Here is a 13,543-nt window from a genome sequence, read left to right on the forward strand (position 1 = left end):
TTCTAACTTTAATAATAACTTTAAGAAAAATATATATCGGTCAATTACATATTCTTGTTCTCGGACAACTTAAGATAAATTTTATATTACAATGAAGTTATAATATATATTTATTATGAAAAAATATTAATCTTAAACAATGAATATATATGATTACAAATATAATACATTTTCTGTTTATAAAAAAAAAAAAAATAATATTTTAAAGTTATTAGTAAATGTTTTTCGAAGTTACTGCATATAAATGTTTACATTTGTTGATTTTTAAATATATGATTTCAAAATATAAAATTTTATATATATTGTAATTATATTGTTTTATATATCACTTTGAACAAATGTGTGGAAATCATTTTAGAACAAGTAACATACTGTATCTTCACTACAAGTAATCTAATCTGCAATGCCATTTAATCTCTGCCGGTGGCATAAATAATCGCGCAAAAGGAGCAGCGCCCTTTGGTCCTCTCTAACAGTTTGATCGCGAGAGATAATTAACTCGGGCACTAATTTGCCCACCAAGATTGCTTGCCGCAAACACTGAAGTCGTTTCTACGCTAAGCCCTCCCATCGTGTTTACTGTAACTCGCGATACATACCATTTAGGAAGCACGACGTACACAATTATCTAGTCAAAGTCGTTGGCACGCGATTTAAAGTGAAAGCCTCGACCGTTGCCGTCTCGAGGCAAGTCCAATCAAGCGGTTATTACGGTAACCGTCATACGACAACGTCGTATAACAATGTCTGATTACTGGGCTGATTACTGGAAGTAATGGATTAATGGAAGTTGTGGAATAATGTGTGGTTTCTATTACGACCAATTTCAAAAAGAACCTCCAAATTTGCGGTGAAAATCAATTTTCATTGAAATATTCGGTTAACACTGAACATTGAAGCTTTGTTGTGTGATCATAATTATTCTATCTGGCATATGAATACCGAGAGGAAATGTAACCAATTGATTGCTGTCTATTAATTATGGGTGCGATACTACATATAGTTCCTAATTAGGATAAACTTACATGTCAATTTATTATATATTGTATTATTATTAGAGAGAGATTTTTATTTTATAAATAAATTCAAAATATATATAGTATCCAAGAAGTCAGATGTCAAGGCTGATACGAGTCATTAGACATAGATGCTATAGTACAATATTTATGGCACATCTCACGTAGTATTTATGTCGCTCTTCATATAACAAACCCGATAAACAATAACTTGATACGTGATCATTGAAAACAGTGAAGTGAGAATTGTGTACCGTACAATAAATGAGAGAGACCGAAGTTTTATACAACCAGTTGGCAAACTTTAAACTGACGAGGACCGGAATGAAAACCAAGAGAGAAGTTAATATCGCTGCGGAGAATAATATAAATACTACGAGAGATGTATTATAAGTACTTTATACACACTATCTAACGGCTTGTATTAATTTCGACAGCATTATTTTTCTTAGAATTTTTCTAAGAAAACAAGTAAAAATTTATCTTTTATTGAAATATATATGTTAATATAGTTACTACATTATTCTTCTAACAAGTAAATTTTTCGCGCAGTAGAAACTTAACAAATGTAACTTTATATATCTTTCGAGAGTTTCGCTCGTTCGTCCAAGCGATCCGTGATCTCCTTGATATCGAGATGACTATATCGTTTCTGCGAGACGGCAACAACGGCAAGAGTATCGTTATTAGCGGCGAAGTTCTAACGATTCTACTGGCAGATGAGGATCGAGGTCGCAGTACGCGGTGAGACACAATAGCAAGCCGCTATGTTGCGTCGCTTGAAATAGTTTAGAACATTGTTAATCCAAAGCCGATAAAAGCCGCGAGACATTCTCTGCGACAATGCCAATACTTGGAAAGACAGAAAGTGAGAAAGAGCGAGGGAGATAAGAGAGAAATAAAAATTGCAAATTCACACGGTAGATTCGGATATTTATTATTTAAGATAATTAATTATTTCTACAACGTATATGTTTCATAAATAATTTGAAAAGAAGGAATTGTATATGCCGTATAAAAAAAAAGCATTAACAATTTTCAAAATAATTCTTTATTTAATTGTTCCTACTAAAATAATAAATGATAACCTTTTCTTCTGGATTATAAAAATAAATCGCATTGTAAGAATAAATCAATAATTTTATTTAAAAATAATCGCTGTCTTTAAATATATGAAAGGTAAAATATCTGAACATTTATTTAGAGTAATTTTATCTGAACAACGCTCGATGCGCGCTAATGTAGGGCATTCCGGATAAAAAAGTTAAAAAGCAGAAAATGATGACACAAATCGAAAGTGCGTATACACACAAGAACTAACAATGCATTGCTTGAACTTGAGAATTAAACGACATCGAGGCGCGAAGATGGCAGCAACTATCATCGAACGACTTGTTTTCTCGAATTTAGCGGCGGCGTGTCTTCCGTTGGGGGTTGGTTATGTATTGCAGAACGAGCGCGGGATGTGCTCGTATAATATGATAATGACGGTCTATATGGTCCCATTGCACAGCAAATGAGATTCGCAGTTAAGGTGAGCCAAGTTTCTCAGTGTTACTTGCCGCGAAGTCGTGACTTCTAGTGAATATATCATCGTATATAAGGGGAGAAAGTAGTAATATTTCATTTTTCAGAAGAGTAGACAAAGGGCGTAAAAATTTAAATATTTTTTAAGAATAGAGATATTATTGACCACTAATTGAATTTGGATAATACGTCATTTATTATAGAGATTTTATTATATGTAAAACTTAGCCAGTGTCTATCTTAATATAGTTTAGTCAGTAGCTTGGTCAATTTTTGATATCTTCCTTCAAAATAGATTGAATCTAGTATAAGTGTTTTTTTAAGTATAAAAATAAAAGAGTTAAAAATTTTTTACATTATTTATATTTAAATATTTAACATTAAATTTTAATTTCAAATAGAGGAAATTACGAAAATGTTTCAACCTGCGGTAAAAATGCCGAGCACTTCTATCAACTAAAAACATATGAATTATTGTTAAAAATAACTCCTAAAAACTTATCATCTCTTGTGTCGCGCAAAATTCCCTCTTGCCACGTTGCAATTTTATTTCATCTCGAAAGGTTTATTACATGTAATATTTTATTTTACATCATTGCGAGTAGCATAAACTCCGTGTCAGACCCGAGAAACTAGTAGTAAAAGCGCACGTATAGCAGACATTTGAAATTACTTAAAGTTTACTATATGAAACTTTACAGCAAGCAGAGATACGTGAACACATTTCGCAATGATAAAACGCTCTCATTTAATATTTTCAATTTTTCGTAATTTTTAAATTAATTGCCTTAATATTTATTGTGCATCAAGAATTTCTTAGAACTACAACTTAATTATTATTGGATTCCATTTCATTATAGTTCATTCCTTGTAGCCCTTAGACCTTTGACCCTTTTGTTTATTCATTCAAAGATCCTTGGCCATTTGACCCTCGACCATACATTTTCATATTCTTTATCAGCAATAAACGTTTCATCGTGATTCCAGTGCGGGGGGCCAAAAGTAATTACTACACTTGGTTCGACCCCCTAATGAAATTTGTGCCTTTCTCTCGCTCGCAGGCATCATCTAACCCGAGAGACAAAGTGAGACAGAAAGAAAGAGAAAACGAGAAAAGAAGCGAAGTTTAGGCGTGTGCATTATTGACAACCAGGCACACGCGTTTTCGTCGCAAACTGCGACGGGCAGGCTCGTAAAGCGTCTCAAGTAGCTAGGGGCTAATTTCGTCGGGGTAGCGTTTGGCACAGTTTTCGTTTTAGACGTACACGATCGCGCGTCCGCTCATGCAGTTCATCAAGAGAGAAAGGGGGAGGGGGAGAAAGAGAGAAAGAGAAAGACAGATGTAGAGAGACAAAGAGACAAAGGGGAAGAGAGGAATAGAGAGACAGAAACACACTCGAAGGTATATCACGGAGCGGAAAGATGAAGGAGACAGAGGGGGAGAAAGGAATTGTCCGCTCTGTGTTTGGGAACTGGCCATCTCCATCGCGAAACTTTGCGCAAACTTTTTGCGTCTCGTCATTGCAGGTTCTCTCACTCGGACTCGACGACTTTTTATATGGGAGTAAAACGGGGTATGTAATATTTAAGCGACTGATTTCGTCGGAGACTCTCTTTTCCGGTTCAATATTCGAGAGACAACCAAAACTGCAGTTGCCGATTTGCGCCAGTTAAATTTGTGTATCCTAATCTCTCGAAACTTATTTTCGATATCGCCATAAAGCACATATACTATTTTGTCATTAAATAATATGTAGAACATTTTTATATCTCATCAATATGAAAAATTTCACAATGCGATTTGTAGAAATTATGCTTATATTTAATAATCATTTAAAGTGTAATTTTATTTAATAAATATTAGTGTATATATATATATATATATATATATATATATATATATATATATAATACTTGGAATTGTTGATTTTCATATTTATCGAAACTAAATAGTAGCGCATTATAATTTAGCCGATGTTATTATCATGATTAACAGCCTATAAACAATTAATATAAATAATGTAAGTAATTATCATCCGACATTATATTATAATACTACAAATAGGGATTGAACCTATAAACGCGCTTTAATAAATAAATCGAAAATTTAATTTGCACATATTTAGTTTACATCAATTATTTTTTCTAACAAAAGATATCTTTTACTTGCAATATTTTATGAGGCAAACTAAACGTATCGGATTCCTCATCGGGACGCAATTATTTTCTTAATCTGCCAAATATCTCGAAAAGACGAAATTCTATGAGATTCCAAGTACCGATGTTACATTGTTTCACGCGTTTATATAGTCTCGCTATTCTGTATAATTGAGGATTTTGGAGGGAGATGACCAGTTATTTTTTTGTTTTTGTTTTTTTTGTTAGCGGACGCCTCTGCGACGCGGACGTGCGAATGCATGGATGTACGAGTGCGTGCGAGCGTGCAGTGTCCTCTTCCTCGCGGCTTCCACGCTACGCATGGTCGATACTCTCCAGCACTGTACGCCCACATGTTCGCATGCCCCCGTATTTGCGTGCACCTTACAGCATGGGACGTCTAGGGATGCTTTACGCTACCTAAACGGTATGGTAATATCGATACTTAGCAGATAATTCTGATTATTTTGTATTTATTTAATCGTAATATTTAAATATTTCCCTTGATATTAGAAATAGAATATCAAGCAGTGAATCTAGTGATATTGATATATTTATCAAAAATAGGATTATGAGATATTGATTAGTATCGATATAATTGATATTGAGTAAGTAAAAAATATAAAACTTTTGTCAATCTCAAGCATCTCTAGATTCGTCTGGAGGCGCAGCATGACGCGAGGCGATGTGGCGAACGACACGTAAATCTGCGATCAGACGTCGCGCAAAGCGCAGTGAGTCGCACTCTTTTCATTTTCGTGGTAAAGAGAGATTTTTGACAAATTTTTCTGAAGAACGATATAGATGATATCATTTAAATATACAATGCGTTTATGAAATATACGGTTAAGAGTTTGTATTGAAAGAGAATATCGAGTAAGTGGAAAAAGTGTCCAATAAACATTTGTTGGAAATGCTTTATTAAAATATGTGTTGCTGAAATTGTATTCAAAACTCATTCATAGTAACTTCTAGCATTTTAGAAGTTCACTAAACAAATTTAACAATTATTAATTTGATAAACATGAAAAACTTGTATTTATGAAGAAGAAATTACATAAACCTATCATGCAGTTTCAATTCTTAATTTTTAATTTTTAATAAAGCATTTTTTTCAGTCAACATATATCTGCTTATAGAAATTTTTTCAATCTTACTTAACTTTCTAGAAATATATTGTAGAAATTCATTTGATAAATATTATAACGGTGAGGAGATAGGAAGTATCTTTATCACATTTTTTTCTATTAATGCATATTCGATACTACAATATATTCTACTTTTGAAATACCATAATCTTATTTATTCTCTTGAGAAATATTATAATCCTGTTATCTCCAATATACCGGAAGTATGGCACAAAATAGGTTAAACCAATTGAAAAGAATATTTTCTATGATTAGCATAATTTTATAAGACATATGAGATATAGTGTAAATATCTCTCTTTTATAGAGAGCATTTAAGATATATACGTAAGTCTTATAAGAGTAAGATAGGAAGGAACAGAGAAAGGGATATAGATAAGAGAAAAAGGAATAAGGGTAAAATAATTTGCGACGCGAACGTATGTCCACCGGTTATTTTGAGAATAACTTTATCAGTTTTAGAAAAATTTAGTATGTGTATGATGTGTATGACAAATGTCAGTTGTCTTCGTTATTTTTTACAGTAGTCGCACATGTTTCACCTACGCACATGCACAAAGAAGTAATAAAATTTCATTTTTTTTTTTTTTTATTGAGAAAATATGTAAAATACTACAATATAAAAATAGTTCTCCGAATATCTTTTACATTTAATTTTATTTGAAGAAATCTTTATCTCCTTTGAAAGTATTCTTCAAGTATATCCGAGATATACTCGTGAAATGCGACTATGCTTCGAATGAGATGAAAGAATGTTACGAGCAACATCGTTTTGAGATACGCAACTTTTTAAGAGAAACTTCTTCAAGAAAATGTTGAGATTCGTCAAGCGAAGTGAATCTCTCCGCAGGGATTTTCCTTGAACGGACTTTTGAAAATGTCTGAAATTTTCAAGCAACAGCATGGTTTCTCCCACAGAGGTTCTTAAAGCGGATTACACAAAAATCTTGGAGAATTACCGGTAAACTTTTTTAAAGTTAAAAATAACAGAGTTAACCGAACTTTTAGGATATCACTCTGTCTTTACTTAATAATCCCTATCTTAGTGACGTGACGTGATCGGTATAATAATAACAGATTATGACAAAGTGAAAATATTATTGCTAGTAAAAAGATAGAGTAGTTTTAATTAATTTTTCTCATTTTTCTTTAAAGACAGACTCGCAATTCGGATATGACATAAATGGAATACTAACAAAGACATAACACTGTCTTGCGTATATTGAATTCGCGAATGATTAATGTTGACTCTTTGACCATCCAAAAATTGCATAATGTATCGTGTCCGCAACATTTTCTTTAAATGCGATCTTCTTTAATTGCTTGCGCAGCATTCAGTTTAAAAGGAACTACATTGATCCACAAATACTTTGTATGAAATTAATCCTTTGGTAGCCAGTAGTTTTTCATTAAGAAACCATCTTTTCAAAGTCCTGCTTTGAGCGAAATGGTAATAATCTCGCTAAATGAGAATATTATGGAGATGATTAGTGACAGTTGTAAAAATATTGTCTCGTCAAAAGATTTATAAGAAAGCTCGAAGAAAAATTTTGATCAAAGTCTTTTATGCTATCTCTCTCTCTTTCTTCGTTCACTATAGCCGATTACTACGAACGCACGATTTGATGCTGCGTAGGTGGACACGTCAGCAATTTTCTCAAGTTTCAGTAGGTGTAACTATTCGCCGAAAGGACAAAAATAAACGAGCACATAGGATAACACGTAGGATTGTAATTAATCAAACGTGGAATCTCCTAATCCGCATTTTTGATGGATTATACGATACCAAATAAAATAAAAATAAAAATACATTAAAATATTTATTCTTCAAAAAGAAATATTGAGAGAAATTAGTATAATTTTCTTCAAAAAATATAAATATATATATTCTATAGAAAACAGATGAAAAACGACGAGAAGGAAGATTATTAATTATCTAATTGATATTTTATTATTAATCGACAAAGTTTCTATTTATTTTCTCTAGAAAACTTTTCATGTCACGTATACGGATGTGTCATTTTATAGCCAGAGATTTCTCTCGAGGAACGATCGATTGGATTCGACTAGACGAAAACTCGCATTAATCATTTGGAGAAGAACACTCGCCGTGCTTTCTTGCAGCGTGGGATGACTACGATTTTTGCAATCATTTTCCATTCCGATTGGCGACGTCTGCAACGGCACCGGATGCACCGCGGCCGACAACTGCGGTGGAATGCTAATTAATCAACACGATACGTCATGGCAGAAAGCATCTCCCTACACGCATGGACGAGATAGGTAACTTACTAATTTACATTTTACACGGGACTAACATGCACAATTTGGTAGCGCGAATCGAAATAGCTTTTGACATGCCGCGACTGCAGCGTAATGTTTCCATTCGATTTCAGTCAATACAGATCAGACGTTCATAATGGAATTTTCGTGTTGTTTGCGAGCGTGGAAATATTCATGGAAATGCAACGCAATCGAGACATAATTGAATTGAGACATTATTTTTAACGGGGACATTTTAATTAATTAACATGCAAGAGGCATTCCTGATGCGTTAGCATCAAATGGAATTTGCTTAAATTTATTACAAACGCTTCTGATGAGCGGTCATAATACATTTAAAACTGAAAGGAATTCAAAGCCGTTTTTAAATGGACAGTTGCTGAACTAAATGCTTAGTTTCCACAATAATATTTTTAAAGCCGCCAGCTCGGAATACGATCACCGTTTTATAATGTGTTTAAAGAGAAATTCACACACATAAATACACACGATAATTTAATTTTGAGTCATTTTCATTTAGAAATACATCCTAGAAGTATCCTAAAAAAATTATATATTAAGATTGTATAAAGAAAAGAGAGATAAAAAATAAACTTTTCATTACTTTTAGGAGAATTTTTTATAATATCTGGGTTATATCAATCGTTACGACAGATTAAAAAAAAATCTGTTTTCTTAATTCTGCAAACTTTACATTCGTGGTAATCAATGAGGAGATAAACGCATTCTAAGAAATAACAATTTTTATATCTCTACCAATCAATGGATGAACCTCTTGCAACGGATAACGATCTTTATTTTTCCATCGCTTTTCTCGGAAATGCGGAAAGGAAGACGACGTAAAGGGACAAGACGACATGCGATTACGCGTCAATTGGGGTCGACGCAAAATAAGCCGACAATAAAAAAATGCTATCTGTGCAGCGCGCAAATATTTACGCAACGCTGATTTGGCGGCATACGCGCACATTTTCGATTCCCAGCTGGTGGCATCAACGTGCCGCTAACGAGGTACGAGACATCGCGACGCTCTGGAAGCGTCGCGCGGGTTGACGTCAATATTGAAATGCCGCGTCCTTCCCTCTTCTCTTCCTCTCCATCTCTGCCACCCTTCCGCCCTAAACCTCCTCCCGGGATTGCGGCGCTCTACATCTGCCTGCTCCATTCAAAGCTCGAAACGAGCTCGCACCGATCTCGGAAGCAAGAGAGCGACGTTGAAGAGATGAAGGATCGCGTGTGACGAGCATCCTCACGCTCGCGAAAGCGAAATTCGACCTCCTCCTTATAATCCGAACGGCAACCTTGAAGAAATTTTAGCGCCAGGCAGCGCTTTTTGCGGACGACGCTCGGATATAAATTCGACGAAAATTTTTGCGAAATAGAAACTCCCACGCAACCTGAACAGCAAACGAGGAAGTTTTGTGGGAAGTTTACCTAGCTAGAGGGAATCGCACTCGTAATCCGAACAACAATGCTAAAGAGATTTCTCAAGAGATGTCTCAAAAGAGAGATGAAGAATTGACAAGCATACCTGTCTGAGCGAAACTTACTGGTTGCAATATCTTCAAACAAACTCGAAGAAATTTATTTGTTTACGACAAGAAGCCTCGTGCGAATTCCGGAAACAAAATTTGACGTTTGCAATGTCGAGGAGATATGATTAATAGCAACAAACGTTCCTGCGAGATCCAACTCGTAGTTTGCAAATTTAAAGAGTTTCACATTTCTCGACAAGTTGGCCAATTTTTCATATATTTATATATATAATAAAGATTCATAAAGTTTTAGAAAAGCAGCATAACAAAATTGCTAAGCAAAGTTGTTGTACGTTAGAAACTGAAATTCTTCGATACGAGTTTGAATATCGATGTGACATTCTCGATCGCATGTCATCATACATCAATATTATTACATATTATGATACGAGAATTCGTAACAGAGAAAGAGAAAGAGAGAGAAACGAAATCGTCACTATGACATCATCAGCCACGTAAGAGGAGTGTCGGCGCCACTGGTTACTGTTCGAAATAATCAACTATTCGATTTTAATTACACGATGCTGAGAAAGAAGAGATTGCAATTATAATTAAGAAACATCTTGGATATAACGGAAACATTATTTCATGATTTTATCATGTGTTTGCAGTATCTGAAAGAAAGAGAGACAGAAGCCCGGAGCAACGGGATGCGTAATGACGTCGACGGACACTTGTGGAAGGGACGTGGATGGGAGTAAAACACACACTGTGAAATTCGAAGAGTAATTTCTCCCTTTTTTGGCTAGAAAAAAAAGGATCAGATAACGAGAGAACCGGTGGACGATGTTCGCGTCGCGACTAAGATTTATGTGAGGGACGTCGTCGGACCAACGGTTGAGATATTCTCCTGAAATTGAAAATCACTCACCGGATGCTGCCAGGGCTATCGCCGCGACGAGCGTCCACGAGCGTCTCATGTTTACTCGCGGAGTATCCGGAGCGAGGCTGCACCTTTCTCGAGGATCACTTGGAACACCACCTCCACGTTGACGATTTTCTCCACCTTCTTTTCCGCCACCGTCGTTCGCCCTCGCACGTGGCTGCCGAATTGCGTCGAGCGAGAACGAACCTCAATCTGAATCCCTTGGATGATCAGCTGTCACCGGCGGTTCGCTCGGCACGATAAAAACCGAGCGATCGTTCTGAATCCTCAAGGCTCGCCCGGTTGCATCTGCACCGGGCTCGCCAGGTGCATTATCCTAGATGCTCCGTCGAGGGCACGTGATCGCCTCCACGCAGAGATGTCCCGGTGCGGTAGTAGTCCGCTGCTATCCCGTACCGGAGGATAAAATCCGTGCGCACTATGGTTCAGACAATCCGCACCACAACGCGGCATCGTCGGGCAGCGCGGACATCTCTTGGCTTCGTCCGCGCGGATCCCGTTTATATTGCCGAGTTTTCCTTTAGTCTCCCGACAACATACGATATCGGTCACACGAGCGACTCGGTTGAGTTTCAGTCACGTCAACGGCACCAGCTGGTCGTCGCGATCGCAACTGGTATTACGGGGGAGGCTGATCTCGCGGATCTCGCATATATGATTACTATGTGTATGGGTGCGTATGCGTATGTATGCGTGTACGTACAAAACAGGCTCAGGGACGCATCCGCAGTCCGATCATGGATTCGTTCCGCTCGTCGAGCTTCCCGCGTTCATTCGGTATAACAACTGGCGCAGCATCGGGTCAGGGTGAACGACGGGGGTTCACCTTTGATAATGTGGTTCCCGGAACGCGTGCGATCGCCAAAATTGCGAGAACATCCCTTCGAGCTTTCTCGTCCGTTACGGAGAGGCGCGTGTAACGCGAGCTGCCCTTTTAAATCTCAATCGTGGGGCTACTCTATCACTCTCTCCCGGCAGGGGTGCTTTGCCAGATGCGCCCTCGCCGGCGACCAACGCTGGACTAAGATTCATTTGGCTGCAACGCCGCGCAGTACCGCCGCTTCAACCCGCTTTGGCGCTAGCTCTGTAGTAGCTAACCGCCACCGTTCACCACCTTCGGTTCTCTTCGTTGCTCGTGATATCTTTGTCACTCTCTCTCTCTCTCTCTCTCTCTCTCTCTCTCTCTCTCTCTCTGTCCTTCCATCGTCTTCTATCTCGATCCTGCTCTTCATCTTCGATCCTCTCATCTCGTCTCTCATTCCTTCCTCTCTCTCCTCTCTCCCTCTGTTTCTCCACCTCTTTCTCTTCACCTCTCCAACTCGTTCTTGTTCTTGTCATATATTACCTTCTTCCCCCACGGCACCCTCAACGACTTCTCTTCGTCCCACCGGTGCCTCGCCTCGCCTCGCGTTCTCGCTCGCGTTCAACCCTCAGCGGCCCACATCCGCGCATCGTGGGGTGGCGTGGTACACCATGCGGTACGACCTGCCTCCCCTTTTTCCCCTCTCTTGTTCCCTCTCCTGCCGATCTCCTCCCGCATGACTCCTCGCTCTCCGACATCCCTCTTCCTCCCGGGGCTATAGTGCATCCCAACATCGTTGGAGAAGAGAATCGTTACTATGGCGAGATCAATATGATAGAACGGCGCATGCCTCGGTATCCTTACACTTGAACCCCTCGCCACCATTCGCTCCGCCGCGTGTCTCTCTCTCGCAGTTCCGCTCGTTCCGTCATCGTCGCACATTATTATCCAGTCTCGTCATCTCGCACTTCATCTCACCGTCTCTCCCGTCTTCGTCGCTCGGGGATCCACGTCCCCCGATGACGTCCCCCATATTTCCCGTTTTCTCGCGCATATATCCCTCTTCGTCTTGGCGCGTACTGGAGGCCGCGTGCCAGACTGTGGGCGGCGTTGACTTAAGTCAGTTCAGTCAACAGAGGGCCGTATGCGGGAGGATACCGTCCGGCCTCTCCTGTCCGGATCGACCCCCGGAATGTTCTCTTTTTCTCCTTTGAATGAAACAAAAGTAACGTCGAAATGAAACAACTAAGCTGCCGTCAGATATGTTCAGAACCGCGATCATCAATATTTTGATATCAGAGCGAAACGAAGTAGAGTGATTCGGACTGTATTTCATTCATAGATGGTGTTTGTAAAGAAAATGACTAGATTGGTATTTTCAGATGCAGAGGAAAAATAAAATTGGCCGCTGGGAAGATGACGCGTCACGCGCGTGCCAAGTTATGCGATATGCAACCGACCGCATGATGCAATATGTCTATGTCACGAAGCGCGCCAAAATGCTGTCGTAAATAACAGAAAGAAAATTAGTATCGTATTAAAAAAAAATTTGATTAAGTTTTTTATCTGGACAATATACATAACACGGTACTATAATAATATAAGAATATAATAAGAATGTAAGACAGATTTTATTTTTATTTTTAAATTGTTTTTCTCCCTAGATTTAAAAAAAACAGCGTAACTGTTATGTAGATGTCGTCTACTCTCTACATTTAAAAAAAAAATAGTTTACATATTGATCTCCGCGAAATATTTCAATCTTCGTTTGCTCTGGTGATTTTTATGAAACAAGTAAAAAAATATCCCAGCGACAAAGAGAGAGAGAAGCTCTCGTTTTTTCTTCTAGTTAGAAAAGGGGGTTGCTCGGACGAGGGTTAACGCTCCGATGGCCCGATTCTCCTTTGTGCTGCCTTTTCTCCGTCTCGATGTTACGCTCCGCTTTTCCGCGTTGCGTCCCTCACATACTCGCGTATTACGCGACAATGATGACGATGGTCGTACTGCGACGATATCCCGATGCATCGAATCGCATGGTCATACACGACCGCATTCCCGATAAGTCAATCTACGTTTGATACGATCGTGCGCCTTCGCTTTTGATAAAGATTATCGTACAACAATTTTTAATTTAAATAGCGAAATTTTATGCAGATTTTTTTCTTAGAGAACATCTCAAGGAAAATTATT

At 38.0% G+C, this 13,543-nt stretch overlaps 1 protein-coding gene across 2 annotated transcripts in view; it reads right to left on the minus strand.

Annotated features, from left to right (window-relative positions):
- The window catches only part of LOC126851548 (neuronal acetylcholine receptor subunit alpha-7-like), a 167,698-nt gene extending 155,988 nt beyond the window's left edge, over nucleotides 1–11,710 (minus strand). For both annotated transcript variants that reach the window (XM_050595636.1, XM_050595635.1), the window contains exon 1: nucleotides 10,537–11,710. Coding sequence is in view for 1 of the 2 variants with exons in the window: in XM_050595635.1 (XP_050451592.1) it covers nucleotides 10,537–10,585 (49 nt within the window). In the remaining variant the exon portion in view is untranslated. The remainder of the gene's footprint in view (nucleotides 1–10,536) is intronic.
- Between the last annotated feature and the right edge of the window lie 1,833 nt (nucleotides 11,711–13,543).

The sequence above is a fragment of the Cataglyphis hispanica genome, chromosome 8 (assembly GCF_021464435.1).
Source record: "Cataglyphis hispanica isolate Lineage 1 chromosome 8, ULB_Chis1_1.0, whole genome shotgun sequence".
Lineage (NCBI taxonomy): Eukaryota > Metazoa > Arthropoda > Insecta > Hymenoptera > Formicidae > Cataglyphis > Cataglyphis hispanica.